At 38.2% G+C, this 22,574-nt stretch overlaps 1 protein-coding gene across 6 annotated transcripts in view; it reads left to right on the top strand.

Moving 5' to 3' along the window:
* RNF38 (ring finger protein 38) overlaps positions 1 to 22,574 on the top strand; it is a 220,708-nt gene that overhangs the window by 67,435 nt on the left and 130,699 nt on the right. For 4 of the 6 annotated variants that reach the window (XM_069085236.1, XM_069085248.1, XM_069085247.1 and 1 more), the window contains exon 2: positions 21,279 to 21,346. In XM_069085236.1, coding sequence (XP_068941337.1) covers positions 21,279 to 21,346 — 68 coding nt within the window. Of the gene's footprint in view, positions 1 to 2,975; positions 3,116 to 21,278; positions 21,347 to 22,574 lie in introns of those variants that run through there. The other 2 variants (XM_069085243.1, XM_069085238.1) reach the window with 2 other exon arrangements.

Below are 22,574 nucleotides of genomic sequence, written 5' to 3'. Positions count from 1 at the left end.
GTGTGTGTGTGTGTGTGTGTGTGTGTGTGTGTGTGTGTGTGTGTGTGGTGTAAGACTTTAAAGGCAGAGGTTCAGGAGTAAGTAAATGAGAGCCTGTACCAGGATTTGTCCTTGTCACATTCTACCTCATATCATTTGTTTTTGTACATTCACTATATTTTAAGTTCCTTTTCCTTTTTTTCTTTCTTCATTCCTTCCTTTAGTTTCTTTTTTCTTTCTTTCCCTTTTTTTCTCTTTCCCTCCCTCCCTCCCTCCCTTCCTTCCTTCCTTCCTTCCTTCTTCCTTCCTTCCTTCCTTCCATCTTTTTTTCCTTCCTTCCTTCCACGAAGGTCAGGGCATGGAACATAGCAAGTACTTAATAAATACAGGATGTCCCAAAAATCGTAGTGTATTCTTAAGCTTTAATGCCTTTTCACTGAATTCACATCAAGTCACGTAAGAGTTTAATATTTCAATTAACTGAGGTCATAATTTGTGTTTCTGTTATTTCTCCACCATGCCCCAAGAAACTCATTGTTGGGAAAACCTCATCATCCTGAAAGAGATCTCATTAGCCTTAGTACTCCCCCTCATCACTCCTCTGTCATTGGAAGGTGGAGCCATAAACTCCAAAATCCGCCATTAAGGAGGGAGCTCAACTCTGAAATCTTCTCATTTCTCTCCGACTGTACTACTCTGGAACTTTTCTTTCTCATCTGCCATGTGTTCCCTCTCCCTTTCAGCTTCCTTTTGTGTGTGGTCTTCCCCCATTAGATTATAAACTCTTTAAAGACAGGAATTGTGTGTGTGTGTGTGTGTGTGCTCAAACATGCTCATCCATTTTTTGACTAATGTTTCTAGAGTAAGTGGTATTTGAAGTCTTAACAGAGTTGCAAGTCCTGATATAATATAGGTATAAAGTCATATAGAGCTAAATTAATTTGGTTGTAGGTGATATTGTATACCACACTGACCCTGAAGTCTAGGAATCCAATTTGACAATTGGTTGTTTCTTTTTAAAATTCAGGTCTTTTGTATAATGACTGCCTACAATTAAAGCAGCTGTTATGCACTAGTACAGTATAATTTGAATTATCAAAGTTGATATTAATTAACTTTTATCTTTTCCCTTTGCTTAGGAAGGCAAATTATTCTCAGGAGTGAGTTGTGTTCACCAGTGAGATATTACTGATAATTATTTACCTGGCATTTTTCTTTCATAAGATGCTTTTTCATCAGATCACAGAATCATTGTTGGAAAGAAATTTAGAGGTCATCTTTTTCAACTCCTTCATTTTACAGGCGAGAAAATGGAGGCCTAGGGAAGTTAAGTGACCTGCCCAAAGTTATGCTAAGTAATTATCTTGATATATGTGTATTAGAGCCCAGCTAGGTAGGCAGTGAGTGGATAGGGAACTGGGCCTCAAGTCAGGAAAACTCATCTTTCTGAATTCAAATCGTGCCTCAGACTAGCTATGTGACCCTAGGCAGGTCATTTAACCCTGTTTGTCTCAGTTTCCTCATCTGCAAAATGAGCTGGAGAAGGAATGGCAATTCAATCTAGTGTCTTTGCCAAAAAAGCAAGCAAGCAAGCAAAACAAAACAAAGAAAACAAAAACCCAAATGGGGTCATGAAGAATCAGACACTGGAAAGTACCAAGAGTTTAACTGACTTTTCCAAAATCATATACCTGATATATGGCAGAGGTAGGACTTAAATCTAAGTTTTCCTGACTGTGGGTCTAGGTGCCTGGATATTCACTAGACCCTTAATATCACCCCCAGCTCTCTCCTCCTTTCAGTCAGTGAGATGGCCTTTCTCTTTGCCAAGGCCAAGCCCTTGTATCTTCTCTAGGGGATTGTGACCTCAATTTTTCTTCCTCTTTTTCTCACTTATGTCCCTCTCTTTCCGTCCTCTCTATTACTCTCTTCTTCCTTTCTCCTCTTCCTCCACCTCCTCCTTTCTCTGTCGTTTTCTTTCTCTCTCCAACCCCTGCTGCCCACTTTTTGCTTCTTCTCCTCTGCTGGTTCCTCTCTGTTGCCTTCAAACATGCTCATCCTTAAAAACACCGCACTAGACCCTATGTCCTCTCCAACTCTGGTCCTATATCTCTCTTCCCTTTCTCAGTGAAAACTCCTTTAAAAAGCTGTCTATACTTGCTGCATCCTTTTTCTCCTCTTAGTCCTCAAACCTTTGCAATCTGACTTCCAACCTCATTATTTAATTGAAAATGCTTTCTCCAAAGTTATCAATGATCTCTTAGTTGTCAGTGGTAAAGTCCAGGTGGAAAGGGATGCCAAATGAGGAGAACTGAATCTGATAATAGTTTATATGATGATTGTAGCACTGTAAAAAAAATAAGCTTTGACAAACTCAAGAACTCTGATCAATGCAATGACCATCCACAATTTCAATGATGAAGCATAATACCCATCTCCCAATAGAAAGGTGATGCATTCAAGATGCAGAATCAGACAGACATTTTTGGACATGGCTAATGTGGATAATTGTTCTCTTGATTGTGCATATTTGTTACAAAGATTTTGTTTTCAAGGGATGGGTGAGGTGAGAGGAAGAGAAATGCTTGTTATTTGAAAATAAAGTAAAAGTTTAAAGAAGGAAAAAAAAGATTAAGTGCTTGTCACATGCCAAAGATTATGCTAAGCATTTGGGATAGAGATTTGAAAGGAGAGACATGCTTTTTCCTCAAGAAGTTCACTTTGTAATGGGGAAACAACACATATAAGGGGATGTTAAAGGGATATTTTGGTTTGGAAAGTTTCTAAGATGTTTACCTTTACCAATCCAAGGGCATAGGGGTTTAGATTGACACATTTATTCTCGAAGTAATTATAGTTGATTTGATCATGTTTCACAACTGATAATCATGAGTTGGGAGTGAGGTGTGGCCAGAGGCAGTATAGTAGCTGGTAAGGAAATGACCAAGGCTTAAAGTGAAATAGATGTAGTGGGTTACTGAGGCAGTAAGAAATCATAGTGAACATTCCAGGGATTAAAGAGTCAAGTTCACCAGGGCATGATTCCTGGTCCAGGCAACATGGCTTCTGGAGAAGGCCCAGGATCAAAGTAAAGTGTAGCTGGAACCCAAAGGATGAAATGATCAGGAAATCTAGGGTAGGTCAGATCTTCTAAAGGCCAATGGTTTGTGGGTTTGTTTGTTTTTGCCAAGAAGTTTAGGGATCCAAAATGTAGGAAATGCCATGGAATTGGTGCTTAGTTTGCATTCAAGCTGTCTTGGAAACTCAGGTCTTTTTTATTCAGGAGGATAACATTCACAGCTCATAGCTAAACTTGGTGACCTGCTACTATTCTGACTCAGCAATACTTGCTAAATTTTGGCCATTATACCTAGACCTAGTTCTTTACCCCAGAATTCCTCCCCAGATTTCATGTTCTTGGATTGATAAAGCACTGTTAGAAAGAAATCCTCTATCAATTTGGTTGGATTGAGGCTGGGTAGGATTTTATACAGGCTATGCTGACTTGAAAGTCATCCTTTTCTTCAGACTCTTTGTCTTGCCTGTACACTAGTTTAAGATTCTCTCTTGACTTTGTGAACCAAGGTTATCCTATATTAGATTTTCCCTGCAGATGCATATTTGGAAGTGATAGGTTGGTCAAGGTCAAGGTGGGCCCATTCTAGACAAGACCAATGGGGTATGTGGTGAATACAGAGTGGGGAAGGTATTTCCTGCCTGTCGGCCCATCAACTTAGTAAATTAAGGGTGGAGAAGAGACATATTGCTAGATGGACTCTAACTTTCCAAGATAGTCATTGACTTTGGGGACTTTTGATATTGTGACTGTCATATTCAAATCTGTTATGGATCAGTACTCTTTTCACCTAGAGATCTTTGTCACCAGTGGCAAGTTAGAGTATTTGGCAATCTGAACACCACTAATTAAATGCATACAATTTTGCTCTAGAGAGATTTATAATGAAGGCCATCAAGTAAATGGGATTAGATTTAGAGTTTTAATAGTTCTTAGAGGCCATCTAATCCAATAATCCCCTCATTTTACAAATGAGTAACCTTAGACCCAGAGAGGTTAAGTGACCTGTCCACCATCACACAGTGCGCAAAACCAGGATTTGAACCTAGATTCCCTGACTTCAGGGCCATCACACTCATCACACTACCAATCAGGAAATTCCTAGCTCAGTACAAACATACACTGAGAAAAACTGCTATATGATTAGAATAGAGTGCTTAACAATAATCCTAAATAACATAAGACTTAAAATTGTTTTTGAAATGTGTGGCAATGGAAACTTCTCTTGGGTCTAGTTGGGCCTAGCTTGACATTGGGCCAATGCAGACTTTAGGATTCTTAGTACTGATAAAAGGAGAAAGAGATACTGCAAGCACCTCCTTTTCCTACCAGAAGAACAGCCTTTTATTTGCTACTGCTCACAGAAAATATGAAGAGACATAAAGAGAGGCAAAAAGGAATTCTGCTCTCCTGCCTAGCCAGAAGAGAATGAGCAAAGATGATTTTATTTTTTTTTCTTTTTTGTTTTTTTTCTTTTTCTTTTTTTTTTTGGAGGGCAATTGGGGTTAAGTGACTTGTACAAGGTCACATGGCTAGTAAGTGTTAAGTGTCTGAGGTCAAATTTGAATTCAGGTCCTCCTGACTTCAGGGCTAGTGCTCTATTCACTGTGCCACCTAGCTGCCCCTGGCTACTGCTTTTCTATGGAAGGAAGCAGTACATTTTGAAATCAGGGGTCCTATACTATTCATAACACCTTTCTTCACAGTGTAGTCAATATGAATTTTGGGGAGCCTCTGATTGTTCTGAATGGTCCCCAGTGGAAGAAGTATGAGGTGTACTGTCTTTCCTCCAGTCCAATTCCAAGTCAAATTTCTTTGCTTTACCTGCAACATAGGGTCTTGAACTATGCAATCAGGGAATATATGTTGAATTAGATCAAATTAATATGATTATTTACCATTATTAATTTTTGTTATTATTAACTTGACAAACATCAAAATATATTATAATTTTCCTATACGAATGACAGAAAAAGAGAACTGTATATGGTTGGTTGTTGTCCTTCACGCTTTGGAGGAGGACCAAAATGACACCACTACATCAGGGTCAAGGTACAGTGTGTCTGACTGTGACCAATCAGACCTATATGAGCTCAGAAGGCTCTACCACAGGTCAGGCATAAATAATCCATATGAACATTTGGAGTGGAGATATCTCTATATACAAAGAACAGAAAAAGAGAAATACATATGAAACCATAAATCTATGTACAGCTTGTGGTTTTAAATTATATAATAAATTTAACATGATAGTTCCAGAATTGTCCTTCCTGTCTGTGTTTCTTTTTAAAGTCTTTTTTTCCTGCATATTTTAAAGTATTTTCTTGATACTTCTTTCTTCCTTTTTGAGGAATCACTATCACTAGGCTCTTTTCATAATCCCCCCATTTATGTATATGTACATACACATACATATATGTATATATGAGTGTATATATAAACATATATATGTGTATACATACATATATATACATACACACCTTCCCCGTAACAAATAAGTATAATCAAGCAAAGTATATTCACATCTTAGTTATTTCTAAAGATGATGTCTCATCATGCAATACTAGGCCATCTACTCTCTGTCAAGAGGTGGGGAAATGTGATTCATTATCACATATATTCTGGAGTCTTGGTTGTTCTTGGAATTGATCAGAGTTCATAAGCCTTTCAAGGTTCTATTAATTTATGTATTATTGTGTAAATTTTTCCCATGGTTCTGCCCATTTCACTCTGCATGAGTTCAAACATGTCTTCCCAAGTTTCTCTGAAACTGTTGTTTTCATAATTTCTTAAGTCATATGATAGACCATTCTCTTCATCTATTATGATTTGTCCAATCCTGAACAAATTATAGCCATGTCCTTTTTTTAATGGTCTTTGCTATACCAAAGAGTTCTGCTGAAAATATTTTTTAGTGCATTGGTCCTTTTCCTCTGTCTTTTGTATCTTTGGGATATATGTCTATTGGTGGTACATACAGTTTAGTGATTTGTTGGTCTGAGTTCCAAATTGCTTTCCAGAATGACCAAGCTAATTTATAGCTTCATCAACAGTGTCTTAGTGTACCTGATCAACAACAGTTCCTCCATTAATTGCCATTTTCCTTTTTTTATTATTTCTTTCAAGGACAAGGGAGATGAGGGAATTGTAGAAGCATCATCTATTACTATTCTGGTTCGGACTTATGGTCATATGACTGGGAAGGTATGAGGATAAGAGCCACATGTGTTATTATTTTAATTGGGACCCATGGCATTAAGACTGAAAAGTTGCTGCCAGATAAGCTAGCATTTCCATAAAAGGCAAGGAAACTGACCCCCTGTGACTTAATTGGTCCAAAGAATTAGGGCTTAAATTGTTGACATAGTTTCCTGGTTGCTCAAGGCTTAAAAGTATAGGTTATAGATTAGTAGGTGCTCTTTAGTTAAACTTGTTGGATAGAGCACCACTGTTGGCAAATATTTAGTTGAAGGGAGTTACACCTAACTGAATCAACACTATATCTTTACAGAATATCCTATCCATACTGTTGTTAAGTAAACTTTTTTTTAAATTAACTCTTATATGGTCTGTGGGTATCTCCTTTTATTCCATTCTTAAATCTGAAGCACCACACTGCCATAAATTAGGCCTGGTCAAAAACATTTGTCATAACTAGTAGGATTGGATTAGAATGACGTTATGACTGATGTATTCAGAAAAAGTATGTACAGGAAGAGGAGCCTTGGGTAATTACATGGCTTAACAAGGGAGCTTTACACCCCATTATTGCCATACTTGTGGCCAGATACAGGCAAATCTTAATCAAATAGTAAGGGGCCCCTCACTAAACCAGTGAGATTACCCTGTTTGGTGTCAAAGGTATCCTTGTTGACAGCAAAGATAAACACACTTCCAGGGCTTATAGTACTTGGCTATTGCTGATGGTCCATAAAAGGCTGGATCACCAGAAAGAAGAAATTATGTTGAATTCTTATGAGATCAGGGCTATAAAGGAAGAGAAAAGAATCAGAGTGACAGTTGAGAACCCATCCCTATCCTTGGGCTTGCTCTATTATTGCCTCCTGGGGATGACTTCCTCCACTGGGGGAAACTGGAGGTGAGGCTTTTACCATATAGAAACTTGAGAGTTTTTAGAATAAGTTTAAATAATGACTGATTAGTCACTAGAACAGTGGTTGATGAAGATGTAGGTTGGCAATCTCACGGAAGATTTACAAAGTGAATTAAATCAAAAGATCTTTTGCCTTTTTTTGGGGTGGTTAACATGGGGAATTACAGTAGGTTTGGTGGTTTGGCTCTATGCACAGTACTTAGCTATACCAGCTCCCATCATAGCAACTCTGTAGCTAAGAATGAAGGTGGTTGGCACCTTGCAGCTTATAAAGAGGACTGTAGGAAACTCAACAGAATTGTAATTCGAATTCCTTTACCTGGTCTCATCAGTGTGATCAGCCAGAATTAGTGATACCTTGACCTGCAAGAGTCACAACGCTTCCCAGCAGTTCAGGTAGCATTGCAGACCCTAGGAAGATGGGCAGCAAAATAGACAGCAATGCAGGCAAAAAAAGTGGGTATCAGCACAGGCAGTGATGAGGGCACCAAAAAGTATGTAAGCAAGTCATTCATAGCTCTCCACTTATTGCAGTATGGAACTGACAGAGCTACTCTTTGTTGTTGCCAGTGAATTGTCCATAACTACACTCTACCCAAGAAGGCAGGAATGGAAAAAAGGACCAAATGAAGTCTTGATATCTTTGACCCCTCAGCTTGGGTTCCTACTTCCCGCATTAGGTATCCATTACAAATCTGTGCAACCTTAGAGAGGGAGAGCTTTCTCTGATTTAGTGGTTCTTGGATAAGGCCTCCAGCAAGACATACTTGACAAAGATGGGCCACTGTAAGATAATGTCTTGGATCACATACTCTGACCCTTCTCTTTTTCATCCTGTTCTGGTATTTGTCCAAGACCTTGAGGTCCCTGCCTTCTCAGAAGACTCCATATATCCTTGGGAGATTGCTTATGTACACTCTATCCATTGTACACCACCAACTGTCCAGAAGAGAAATGGCAGGCTTCCTTTTCCTGTGATGACTTAGACAGCTTCTTCTCAGGGAGGGTGTGGGGAATCCGGTAGGAGAGGCTTTCGGGAGATGCCTTATTTTTTAACCACACAGGGAACATTTACCTGGAGGTAAGGTTATCCTCTAAATGACTTGGTGGCAATCCTGAGTTACTAGGTATAAGTGAGGGAGAGCTTTTACTGGTCCTGTGGAAGAAAGATGTAGGTATTCAAAAGTGTCTGATGGACCACAGATATGGTATCAACCCTCTACCTACCCTGATAGGGCACCCAAGGAGAACAAGGTTCTGTCTGGTGAGCACTGAATAGATAGATGATGGAATGGGCTATTGACTCAGGTTTTTTTAAGTGGTGGAAGACCCTTGGGACTTTTTCACCAAAGGATGGGATGTGTTAGGAGCAAAATCTTACTGGTATATACTAATCTTATTGGTAACCATGACAGCAAAATTAGAAGATCTTTACCATATAGGCTTCTTTTTCCCTAAAAAGTCAAAGAAACGATTCTTGAGACCTAATTCATCCAGGGAACTAAGGCTCTAACTGTTGAGATAGCTTCCCAGTTACTTAAGACAGAGCTTCTTAAACTTTTTCCACTTGGCGTTGCATGGCCTGAGGGCATGCATAGTGCAAAGTGCCCATGCTTTGTGTTCAGAACCAAGGCTGCAGTAAAGGTTTGAGACGCAACATGGGCAAGTGCTGCCACAAACATTTTGGATTCATTTTGCATTTGATTTTTTTTCCTGTTTTTTTTTAATTTTTTTTTCATTTTTCAAATGCTTTATTAACATCTGATTTACATTATTCATTTCTGTCAGATTTTGAGTTACAAATTTTCTCCCCGTTTTTCCCCTTCCCACTGCCCCAAAATAGCAGTCCCACAGGATGTCTCCTCCTCCAATCTGCTCTCTCCCATATCTTCTCCCATACCCCCTTTGATTTTTCCAGTAGGTCATGGTGGATCTCTATGCCCCAGTGCCTGCATATCTTATTTCCCAATTACATGTAAAATAGTATTAATAATAGTATGTATATATATATGTATTTTTAAACATTTGATTTTAAAACTTTGAATTCCAGATTCATTCCCTTCCTCCCTTGTCATCCACTCTTGCTGGGAAGAGAAGCAGTTCAGTATAGGTTGTACATGTGTAGCTAATGCAAAACATTAACATAGTAGATATATTGTAAAAGACTGACTATATTTCCCTCCCTCTTATCCCCCCTCCCACTTATTCTATTCTCTACTTTGATCCCATCCTTTTTCAAAAGTGGGTGCTTCTAACTTCCCTCCCGCCCCAGCCTGCCCTCCCTTCCATCATCCCCCTTCTCATCCCCTTCCCCCCTACTCTCCTGTAGGGTGAGATAATCTATTTAGTGTGAATGTCATTCCCTCCCTGAGCCAAATTCAACGAGAATAAGATTGACCCATTTCCTTTTGCCTTCCTATTCTTCCCCTCCATTGTAACATTTTCTCTTGCCTCTTCTATATGAGATAATTTACCCCATTCTGTCTCTCCCCATCTCCTCTCATTATATTCCTCTCTCACCTCTTAATTTCACCTTTTAAGTATCATCCCTTCCAATTAAATTGGTCCTGTGCCCTCTATCTATATATACCTGTAAACATATATACACACATTCACATATGTATTCATACCCCCATATGCCCTCCGATATAGACATATATATTTTTTTCTATTCCCTTCAACTATTTTCATAGTAAGAAAAGTTTCATAAGTTACAATTATTGTTTTTCCATGTAGGAATGTAAATACTTCAACTTTGATAAGTTCCTTATGATTTCTTTTCCCTGTTTACCTTCTCATGCTTCTCTTGCTTCTTGTATTTGAATGTCAAATTTTCTATTCAACTCTAGTTTTTTCATCAAGAATGCTTGAAAGTCCTCTATTCCATTGAATGACCATATTTTCCCCTGAAACATGACACTCAGTTTTGCTGGGTAGGTGATTCTTGGTTTTAATCCCAGCTCCTTTGACCTCCAGAATATCACATTCCAAGCCATTTGATCCCTCAGTGTAGAAGCTGCCAGATCCTGTGTTATCCTGATTGTGTTTCCACAATATTCAAATTGTTTCTTCCTGGCTGCTTGTAATATTTTCTCCTTGATTTGGGAATTCTGGAACCTGGCTGTAATATTCCTAAGAGTTTTCTTTTTGGGATCTTTTTTAGAAGGTGATCGGTGGATTCTTTCAACCTCTATTTTGCCCTCTGGTTCTAAAACATCAGGGCAGTTTTCCTTGAGAATTTCTTGGAGGATGATTTCTAGGTTCTTTCTTTGATCATGGCTTTCAGGTAGTCCAATAATTTTTAAATTATCTCTCCTGGATCTATTTTCCAGGTCAGTGGTTTTTCCAATGAAATATTTCACATTGCCTTCTATTCTTTCATTTGTTTGGATCTGTTTAACAGCATCTTGATTTCTCATAAAGTCATTAGCTTCCATTTGCTCCAGTCTAATTCTGAAGGAACGATTCTCCTCATTGAGCTTTTGAGATTCTATTTCCGTCCAACAAATTCAGCTTTTTAAGGCATTTTCCTCATTGCCTTTTTGAGCCTCCTTTGCCATTTGAGTCAGTCTGTTTTTTTAAGGTATTATTTTCCTCAGTCAGGCTGTTGACTCTCATTTCATAATTTTCTTGCATCGTTCTCATTTCTCTTCCCAATTTTTCCTCCACTTCTCTCATCTGCTTCTTAAGGTCCCCTATGGCCTGTAACCAGCTCATATTTTCCTTTGAAGCTTTTGGTACAGGAGTTCTCACTTCACTGTCTTCTTCCTGTTCCATTCTTTGCTCCTTTTTGTCCCCAAAATAGGAGTCTAATGTTGGATTCTTCTGTTTGCTTTGCTTCCTTTGCCTGGTCATGTTGCCTGTCAGTCACTTGACCCCTGGGCTTTTTGCCATAGTAGGACTCTGCTACCAGACAGGGGAGCTTCATATCAAACGCTGGGGTTTTCTCAGCTGCCGGAGGTGTTAGTTGGGTGCCCTCTCTGACGTCTCTACACACTCTGGCAAGCTGGTCACACACCCCAGGACCTCTACCCTAGACTGCAATCCAGATCCAAACAGGTTAAAGCAATAGCAATTTTCCCTCAGATTGGTCGCTTGGTTCCCCTTACACTCTGCAGGCTAGGAGCTGAAGCTGCCACATGGCAGCGGCTGTGCTGCAGCCCTCAGAGACTTCTCACCCCAGGAGCAAAAGCTGACGTACTACCAACTACTGGGTCCCAAAGTCCAGACTGTGCTGACCTCTCACTTTGTCCTTAGCATATATGTGTTGATAATTCTGGAAACTACCACAGCTGCTGTTGACCTGAAGTCCCTCCAGCCAGTGGTTGGTCAGGCACGCCCTGGGGCTCCCATGACTGGGGTCGCCTCCCAGAGCTCTATGCTGGCTGATACCTGCCGGCCTACCGGGCTGTCCTCAGTGGGAGGTTAGCTTTTCTGTGTCATTTTGTGGGTTCTGTAGCTTCAATGTTTGTTCAGAGTCCCCTTTTACATGGATTGGAGGTGGTGAGATCCGGAGCCGCGTGGAGGTCCTGTTTCTACTCTGCCATCTTGACCAGAACCTTGCATTTGATTTTTAATTAATTTTTGGTCATTGCACATTCAGAAACCTTTTTTGGTTGCCGAATTTTTCGAGACCCACTATTTACGAAGTGCTGACTTAAGACATTAAAAACCCAGGCTGTGAGTAGTTGGAGCTCCTCATGGTTGACTGTTGTCAACCTAGTACTAGTAGTTGCTAGCTAACACATCCTTCTGACTGTGGCAGATACAGAATCAAAGCTGTACCCAGCTGCATCAACACTGTAGATTTCCTGAATATCCTTTTCAAGCTATTGTCAATTAAACTTTACTTAAATGCTGTATGGTCTACTACTATCTCATTTCCTTCTACTACCAAGCCTGAACAGCTAGGCTATCCTGAGTCAGAGCTTGATAAGAACTGAGGTGGACCCTGAGTTGTTTTAATTTACATTTCTCTTCTGGACAGTTGGTGGTGTACAATGGATAGAGGTGTTGAACCTGGAGTAAGGAATATCTAAGCATAATTACCAGATGTGTGACCCTGGGCAAGTCACTTCACCTCTGCCTCTGATTCCTCATCTGTAAAATGGGGATAATAATTAGTACCTACCCTTCCTGGGTTGTTTTGAAAAGTGTAAAGCACTTAAGACAGTGCCTGACACTTGGAATGTGCTGTGTAAATGTCACTATTGTTGTTGACAGGGAACATTTTTATATGGTTGCTTCATTTGAAAACTGCCTGTTCAAATACTTTGAATATTCATCTACAGGAGAGGAAAGGCTCTTGTTCTTGTGCATTTGTATGGATTCCCTATGTATCTTGTATAACCGACTCTTATCAGAAAAAGTTTGCTGGAACAACTTCCGCCCCAGCTAGCTGCCTCCCTTCTGAATTTAACTGCATTGTTTTTGTTTATGTAAAACATTTCATGTATGAAAAATTGTCTGTTTTATCTCCTGTGAGCCTTGCTATCTCTTGTTTGGTCCAGGAATCTCACCTTTTCTACACACGTGAAAAGTAGCTCCTTCCCTGTTCCTCAGATTTCTTTATGACGTGACTTCTAAGATATGGATTGTGGAGCCCTTTGGAGTTTATTGTATTAAATGGTGTGAGCTGTTTTTCCAAACCTGATTTCTGCCAGTCTGCTTTACAGTTTCCCCAGTAGTTTGTATCAAATATTGAGTCCTTCTCTTCAGTAGTTGATGTCCTTGGTTGTGTTGAACTCAATGTGGTTATGTTTGATTGCTCCTGGGCCTTGTTTATCTAATCTGTTCCATTAATATACTTGTCTATTTTTAACTAGTACAAAATAGTTTTAGATGATTACTACTTTGTTATGGGAGGGGGAAGGGAGAGAAGACGAATCAGGAAAGGGCTCATGTGGTACATAAACTTTATTTCAAAAGAGATCAGGGTTTCCCAGTGGTAAAAGGTGAGGAGGAAGTACATTATAAGAATGAAGCCCAGGGGCAGCTAGGTGATGCAGTGAATAGAGCATCAGCTCTGGAGTTAGGAGGACCTGAGTTCAAATGCAACCTCAGACACTTAACACTTATTAACCATGTGACCATGGGCAAATCATTTAACCCCAATTGCCCTGCTCTCCTCCCTCCAAAAAAAGAAAGAAAAAAGAATAAGGCTCAGGCACTATGAAGGCTGAGTGATAGTATGTTATGTGGATGTGTGTGAAACAGCATTACTAGATTGCAGAATGTGAGGGGAATATAGAAGGCTGAAAAGATAGGAAAGGGATAGGTTGCAAAGAGATTTAAATATAAGAATAGTTTATGTTTTATCTCCTGAGTCTGTAGACAAGTATTGGAGTTTTTTGTTGAGAAGGCGGGGTGACATGGCCAGATGGGACTTGCCCAGAGTTATAGAGGTAGTACTTAATAAGCATTTAATAAATATTTGTTGAATGAAATCTAGACCCTCTTCAATATGATTGCACTTTATATGTTTGAAGCTGTAGATTATAATGTTGCCCAAGGCTTCTCCAAGCTAAGCATACATGGTTCATCTGGCTAATTCCCACATTATAGTCTCTACTCCCCTTATCATCTTAATATCCCTTTTCTGGACATATTTCAGATTATCAGTGTGCTTCTTAAAATATCATGTCTAGGGCCAGACACATTCCAGATACAGTCCACCTTTGGCACAGGACTACTCTAGAGCCACTTACTGGAGCTGAGGGTTCTTGTTGTGAGTTACCACATTTGGCATCAGTACCCTTTCCTAATTCAGCATCTGTACTCACAAAGAAGAGAAAGGATGAAATTCATGCATAAAATGTATATGTCCCAAAGAGATTGACTAAAGGGTATTTCATACAGCTGACTGAGGCTTCAGGAAAATTGGAGCTGGTAATGGGATGCTGTGAACCTCCCAATCTGTGTCTGTGTGGGGCTAGTGCATGGCAGTTCCAAAGATGGCTTCTTAGCTTTCCCTTTTTGTACAGGAAAAGTTCTATCTCTGGCATGTTAGAGATGATCCCTTCTTTTGAGGGATTGCCAGAGTGGTGATTAGTGGGGAGCAAGAGCTTATCTATTATCTAAGCTTTCAGATATACACTTTGGGATCTTAGTAATTTCTTAAGGTGATGCATATGTGGAATAGGAATAATTCCCATTTTGCTCAACATTAACTAACATGGAGGATTGTGGGACCCTATCTATGATATAAAGGGCTAAAGAACTGTTAAGACCCATATAAAACTCTAACTGGGGAAATAGGTAGATTTTCTTAGCTAGTTTCAGGAATGAAAGGAGAATATAGGAAGGAGCTATTTTTAAAAACTGCATAGATATACAAGACACTAAATTAATATGGACCTAAGTCTTTCCAGGGAGTTCTGTCTCAAAAGGGCCTGGGCCCTGCCAGGAGAATAGCCTTGAAATCTTTTATCAAGTGATGATCCAAGGTGGTGCTAATAACTTTTCTCTTTGGGATTCTACCTGTGAATGCTAATAACTCAGATTTTATAGGGGAGGGAGGAATAAACTTTCAGTATGAAAAGATCTTAACATGGAGGGGAAGTCCTCAATTATTAATGGACAAATATGCATGTCTATTAAGCAATAGAAATTCATTTGCATTTCCCAGAGGAAGGATAGTACTTGAAGTTACAGGATTCTAAGAAGCTACCATCTCTTTACACCCAGCATAAAGAAAGGTCATAGAAATCATGAAACAGATACTATGAAAGGCTGAAGATACAACAGTCACTGTTTAAAGGGCCCTAAGCAAGTATCACTTGATTATCCCCTTCCTTGCTTCTTTTCAACCAAAATTTTCAGATTATGTTATAACAAAGTGCTGCATTCAAATGTGAATTTAAGTATTATGCATTGTGGCTATAGCTGAGCACTATGTATCTTTCCATGTAACTTGGGACACTGTTGACTTTTTTGGTTGGCATTCTTGTCTCATCATGAGTTTAACCTCTGAAATTTCCATGTCTTTTTCACAGGAAGTGTTGTCTAGCCATGACTTTCCTGTCTTATACTTTTTGTAGAGTATAGAACTTCAGTTTAGTCATGTTAATTTTTTTAACTGGATTCAGTCCATAATACTAGCCTATCAAGATGATTTGGGATTTTGACTAAGTTATTCCTACCTCTATCCCTGCCTTACCCCAGGTCATGTCATCCGATATTTGAAAAGCACACTACATATATCTCTATCCAGATCATTGGTAAAAATGGCAAAGAAAATGGGACTAAGGGGGCCGCCTAGGTGGCATAGTGAATAGAGCACTGGCCCTGGAGTCAGGAGTACCTGAGTTCAAATGTGACTTCAGATACTTGATACTCACTAGCCTTGTGACCTTGGGCAAGTCACTTAACCCCAATTGCCCTGCCTTCCCTCCTCCAAAAAAGCAAAAAAAAAAAAAAAAAGAAAATGGAACCAAGGACACTTCCCTGGGATATTCCATTAAAGACTTTCCTTTATCAACTAATACCTATCAAATTATTAATGACTTTTCTTTGGTTTCCATCATTTTATCAGCTTGAAATTCATCTTACTAAGCTGTTATGCAGCCTCTGTCTGTATCTTATATGCAAGGATAGCATCAGAAACTTTATTATATGCTGTCCACCCCCAGAGAGAGCTGATGGACTCTGAGTGCAGATTGAAGCATTTTTTCCTCTTTCTTTATTTTTCTTGTGTGCCCCCCCCCCAACAACCAGACTAATGTAGAAACAGGTTTTGCATAACTTCATATGTATAATTGGTTTCATATTTTTTTGCCTTCTCAATTTGTGAGGCAGGGAGGGAAAGAATTTGGAACTGAAAATTTTTTTAAAAGGAAAAATGAGAAATTTTGCTATGCTCTGCTGAAATAGTTATATTATATATGTAATATTTCCAGGATCCTTTAGTCTAGCTAATCTGTCAAAAAAAAAAAAGAAAGAGGTTAATTTAGAATGACTGGTTTTTTTGCTTCTTATGTGAGGTTGATTAATGTGTTGTTTTTATACTGCTGTAATTTCTTGATGTAGCCTTGCCCTTTTTAAACTCTCTTTTCTAACAAAAAAGATAGTTAAGCAAAGTCACTTTAAAAATGAGCCAGCATATCCAACATTCTATTCCCTTAATTCCTTGACTTCTCTCCCAAGAACAGGAACATGTGTTATCATTTGTTCCCTGGGACCAATATTGATGGTTGCAGTTAATCTGAATTTGCCTTTTAGTGTTGTTTTTATTTGCATTATTGTCATAATGTATGTTATCTTGGTTCTGTTTGCTTCACTCATGTCCCCATATTTCTGAGTTCTCGCAGTCTTTTTTTTTTTTTTTTGCTTTTTGGAGGGGGGAAGGTAGGGCAATTGGGGTTAAATGACTTGCCCAAGGTCACGCGGCTAGTTTTTATGTTTAGTGTCTGAGGTCAGATTTGAACTCAGGTCCTCCTGACTCCAGGGCCGGCGCTCTATTCACTGTACCACCTAGCCACCCTGCAGCCATCATTTCTTATAGTGCATATAATTAGTTATATACCACAATTTATCTATTCCTCAGTCAATCAGTTCTCTGTGTTTCTAGTTTTTTGCTACCACAAAAAGTGCTATTATGGATATTTTGATATATATGAGACCCTTCAATGAGACATATTTTTTTAAAGATTTCACTAATACTTTTAATATTCCTATCATTTCCTACTAACTGCTTTCCACAGTAGGATCCCTACCTTCTTTATAACAAATTACAGTTTAAAAAAAACAGATTAACACATGGACCATATTTGGTACATGCTTCATTAGTTATCTTTAGTTTACTATTTTCTCTACACAGAGGAGAGAGGTTTATCTTTTCATCAGTCCTCTAGAGTCAAAATTGGTTGTTTTATTGATCTTAGTCCTTGTTTACTTTACATTATCATGGTTGTTGTTTATATCTTATTCTCTTGGTTTTGGTTGCTGATATGGGAGGAGAGTGCTTTTTATTCTCTCTTTAAGCCAGTTACTTAACATTTTTTTTTTTAAGTCAACTAATTTTTTATAGCAGAGAGTCAACTTTTGTCTTATGATACCTTCAGTATAGAACGTTTCATAGATTAATTAGGGGGTGGTGGGTTAACTGTACTCTAAAACAGTCGATTATTTTTGTGCTTCTGGAAATGAAATTCATCTTGTAAGGGTTCCAGACAGACCTCTTTTATTCTAATTTTTGCGCTTGAGCAGCTTGTGTTATAGAAAAGCTCTACATTTAAATCTGAATTTAAGTATTATACAGTATGAGTGTATCTTTGTCTTTCTCATAGAACGAACAAATTGGATTTTATAATTATGCCATGTCCTGCAAGTACCAGTATTTCTAGAATGGAATAATTTTAGTCCCCTAACAGAAGACATACAAAAAAACTAATTTCTAAAAGAGTGAAGTATTTAAAATGGTCCCAGAGGGTATTCATGCATTAGATAGGGGTTTGTAGTACACATCCAACTCTCTGAGATCCTGTGATTTGATGAAATCAAATTAATTGAATTAATTTGAATTGAAAAGCTAAAAATCACACAATTTCAGATTTGGAAGGAGCATCAGAACCTGTAACTAAATAAAAAATTTCTTCTACAATATACATCAGAATGGTATTTCAGCTTTTGCTTAAAGACCTCCACTTATGGGAAACCTTCCTCATCTGTCCCAAGACAGACCATTCCCCTCTTTCAAAGTTCTAATTATAAATTAGGTTTGAAGCTCATACCCATTGCTCCTAGTTTTATATTCTGGGACCCAGAAGAACAAGTGCAATTACTCCCTCAACACTTGACAGCTCTTCAAATATTCCACAATAATTATAATATCCCCTACCCTCCATCTTCAGGTTTAACAACCAAATTTCTAGGGTCAGCTAGATGGCACAGGGGCGGCTAGGTGGCTCAGGGACTGCCAGGTGGCACAGGAGCGGCTAGATGGTGCAATGAATAGAGCGCCGGCCCTGGAGTCAGGAGGATCTGATTTCAAATCCGGCCTCAGACACTTAACACAAAAAACTAGCCGTGTGACCTTGAGCAAGTCACTTAACCCCAATTGCCCTACCTTCCCCCCTCCAAAAAGCAAAAAAAAAAAAACAACCCAACAACCAAATTTCTTCAGTGGATATTGCTTGTAATCTCAAGGCCATTTACTGTTATCAATTTTCCTAAGCTATGGTGCCCAGAACTAAATGTGATACTCCAGTGTGGTTTGACTAAAGAAGAGATGTAGTTGGGAATATCACATTCATAGTCCATAACACAACGTTCCATTACCCTCTACCCTGCCCACATACACACCTTTCTTTATGTGTGTTTTTGGATTTTTCCATTTTAAAAAATTGATGCATGTTTTACATGCCATATCTTAATATTTACCATAGTCTCTAGTATAAGTGAAATAATGTACCTTTGTGATGAGTAAATAATTACTTCAAAGAGAAATCTCAGGGGAGCAGTTAAAATTAATACACACAAAGATATAGAGGCATTTAAAGTAGCAGAAATATAGAAACACACACAAAATAAACCCCACTTACCTTCTAAATCCAGAAAATATGATTTGCTTTATCATTGGTGTTCATGAATATTGTTATTGATGCAGGGGAAAGACTACTGTTGTTTGCTTTCTGTGAATGCTTTAGTAGCTGTACATAGCATGAAACCCAGAAAACTAAAACATCATGAAAGTGTACTTGCAGGATATGTTGGCAAGACAAGAGAATTTTTCCAGAGAAAATTAAGATGAACTTAGTAAGAGAAAACAGACTTTTTAGAAAACCATGTCTGGGAAGTCACAAGGGTGGCTTGCAATTGTGTAAAGTTGCTTATAGAATTACTAAATGTAAAAAGCCTTTCCTTGGCAGTGTTCGTCCATCTGGAAAATTCCTCCATATTTAAATTCTTGCTGGGTCTGACTTTGACTCTTTTGGGGTAGGAAAGAAAAAACAATGTCATAGAACAACTTATTTTGAATTAAACAATGGAGACCAGTTAAACTTAGGAACTTTTTAGCAACCAGAGAAAGAAAATGAGTGTGAGATTGTGGAATTGATCTCACTTATCCATCTCCTGCTTGAGTTCTATACTGTGGTATTGAATCTCTTGTGGGAATGTTGAACTGGCTGCATACTGTGGCTTCTCATTAAGATCAAGTAACCTCAAAGTTGCCATATCAACTCTTAGCCTTAGAACTTATGTGGAGACCTTCATGAAGCTATTATTGTCTGAAGATCTTTGTTTTTAAAATAAGTTCCTTTAAAATAAATAAGCTTTATGCTACCCTTTCTTAGATCACTCTAGAGAAGGAACTGAGTACATATTTTTTATTTTTAAAAAATGTTAGTTCCACCTACAGCAATTGCTGTTAATGGTTCCATTTACTGCTAATATGATGGGTAGGAGAATTGTCTGTATTTCTGAAGATCTTTGAGATCAATTGAGACACCAAATTTTATTTTGCATTGTAAGTGGATAAAGCAGTAGAGGTGGACTTAAAGGCACTCATTTGCACATATGTACAATAAGCTGTTGAAAACAGTTATTTCAAGTTAGAGAAATAGGGGAAAAGAAGGAGTTTGGGGCATACAGCTTCAATTTTCTCAGTAAAGAGTAAGGCAAGGAGCTGTACTAAGGCTGGGCTAGGGCAGGTTGGGGGGAAGTAAGCAGGGAAGGAAAGGCTTGAAATAGCCACTGTGGTGAGATGGAAAATTAACTAGAGGGAGCAAAAGGATTGCCTTTCTGAAGTGAGGACCCAGTTGAGATAATTGCTTAATGATTGTTCAGTGGCATTCAGCAGTAGATGAGTAGGAACAGAGGAGGCAAGTGATGGAAGTAATTTAGGGTTAGGATTTGATAAGGCAAAAAGTGAGATAGGACAAGGGGCCAAGGAATTTGAGATAGAGGACAGTGTGATATTGAATTGGCTAGCTGTAGAGTCGAAATCAGGGAGGGAGAAAAATGAAGCCTGGACAGCTTGTTCCTGTCTTACTGCCTGCCTGCTCAGCTGAGGTTTCAACTCCCCATTAGCCATTTTTGTTTTATTCTTTTGAGTGTAGAGATATTTCTCCTTGGTTGGGAAATGAGAGGCAAATTTAGAGTTGGGCAACTCGACCTTTCTCTATCATTATCTATTTCCCTTCCCTCAAACAGCAACCCTATCTCATCTCTTATTTTACTTTTTCCCCCAATATAATTTTTAAACTTAATTTTTTAATTTTTAAAATTTTTGAAATTTCAATTCTAAATTCTCTTCCTCTCTCCACCTAACACCCCAATATAGTTGTTTTTTTTTAAACTCAACAACTTATTTTTGTTATTTTCTTTTACAGTTTCATTTCACTTCATAACCACCAGGTTGGCAAGAATGATAAAAGAGGGGAAATTTTGTTTTTCTTTGAAGCTTTGTTGTATTAAATTGTTTTTTTAATTTGCTCTGCATCAGTTCATGCAAATTCTTGTAGGCTTGCCTGAAACTTTCCCTTTCATCATTTCTTATGGTGCAATAATAATACTCCATGACATTTACATTTCATAATCTATTTAGCCATTCCACACTAGGTGGGCACCCTCTTTGTTGTCAGTTTTCTTGCCACTATAGAAGGAGCTGCTATAAATATATTTCCACATATGGATCCTTTTCCTCCCTTTTTTTAGGGTATACAGCTAGTAAGTTGTATTCTTGGATCAAAGGGGATGCACAGTTTAATTATTTTAAAGGTTTATTCCTAATTGTTTTCCAGAATACTGGACCAATCCATAGCCCACACAATGATACATTAATGTTTCTATTTTTCCTGCTACCCTTCCAACATTCCTCAAGCTTCCCCCCCCACCTTTTTTTGGTTGTTGTTACCAATCTGAAGTCCATGAGTTACTTTTTACTTGCAAATCTTTTAAGGCAAGATATGATGTATGGAATGCAATAATAAGTCTTTGCTGCTTAGCCCATTAATCAAGTTAAGTCTGAGATCTGTATTTGTGGCCTTTTCTTTTTTGGTGGAAAATATTCTGACTCCTGCAGTTATTTGACTGTCCATATTTTGATGTTTTAGAGATAGGGTTTTTCAATTTTGTTGACTTCTTTTCCCTTCCTTCTCTTTCTTATAGGTAATTTTGGCGCTTCTTTCCAGTGCCAGTCAATACATCACGACCACATCTGTGAGGACAATGACAAGGTGAGGTCTCTGTTAATGTCTTCTTGGATGAAATGCATGGTGCCCTTGTTCCTATTTTATTCATATATATAACTGAGTGGTGAGCATATGCCTAAGAGATGAAAATGAAGGGATGAGGAAGGAAATACTGGCATGCTTATTTAGCTCATTTCCTATTTGTCAGCTATTCCAGAAAATCTGATTTTAATTCCTAAGGGATGAATAGAGTTCCTTCTGTGTCCTCATACCTCTTGCCTTCATCACTGAATCCTGTCATGTAATGTCCTAAGGTAACTGCTTTAGAACTAGTTTGATGTAGAGTTGTTTTTCATGCTAACGATATTTGCCCTCCTAGTATTGAAAACTGTTTCTGAAATCTGTTATTACATAATTTGAGATCCTTCAGGGTTTTCTTTTTTTAATTTAAAATTAGTTATTTTTTTATTATGAAGTCATACATCAACAAGTATGAACACTTCTATGTACAAAGAAAAACAGAAAAAAAGGTTTGTATATGAAACTGTGATCTATTAGATGCAGAGTTTGTGTGTGTATATTTTTATTAAACGTTAAAATTATATTATTGTATATACAAAACTTCTCTGTTTCCCTGTGCCCCCTTCTGAACTTCCTTCTCTTCAGGGTATTTTAAAATATTTTGTTAACATTCTTTTTAAAAAAATTTTTTTCATATCATTATCACTATCCATCCACTCATTCCAAAGCTCTTCTAATACATAAAAATTCTTATATGTGATATATATGTATAGTCATGCAAAATAATTCACGTATGGGCCATGTCTAAAAATCTACCTCCAAGTCTATTGCCTCCCATCCAAGAGGCATCTGTATTCTGGAGTCACAATTGGTGTCTTCACTCATTAAAATTCTTCATTCTTTCCAAGTTCTTTTCCATTTACAATGGTATAGTCACTCTGAATCAGTTCATATAAGTCTTCCTAGCTTTCTCCAAATCTACCCGTTTGTCATGTCTCATATAATTTGTTAAGCTATTTTCCAATTAATGGAAACTTTGTTTCCAGTTCTTTGTTACTACAAAAAGAGCTGCTACAAATATTTTGGTACATATGGAAGGAAGGAAGAAAAAAGGAAAAAAATAAACAAGTATTTATTAAATGCCTATCCTGTGTGCCACACATTATGGTAAGCTTTTTACAATTATCATCTCATTTGTTCCTTGTAGCAACCCTGGGAGGTAGGTACCATTAATTATTCCATTTTACAATTG

This window comes from Petaurus breviceps, unplaced genomic scaffold (assembly GCF_028583685.1).
Source record: "Petaurus breviceps papuanus isolate PSGF00001 unplaced genomic scaffold, PetGlider_PUasm1.0 175, whole genome shotgun sequence".
NCBI lineage: Eukaryota > Metazoa > Chordata > Mammalia > Diprotodontia > Petauridae > Petaurus > Petaurus breviceps.
Note: the sequence above shows the minus strand (reverse complement) of the source record. Positions and strands in the feature narration are given on the sequence as shown.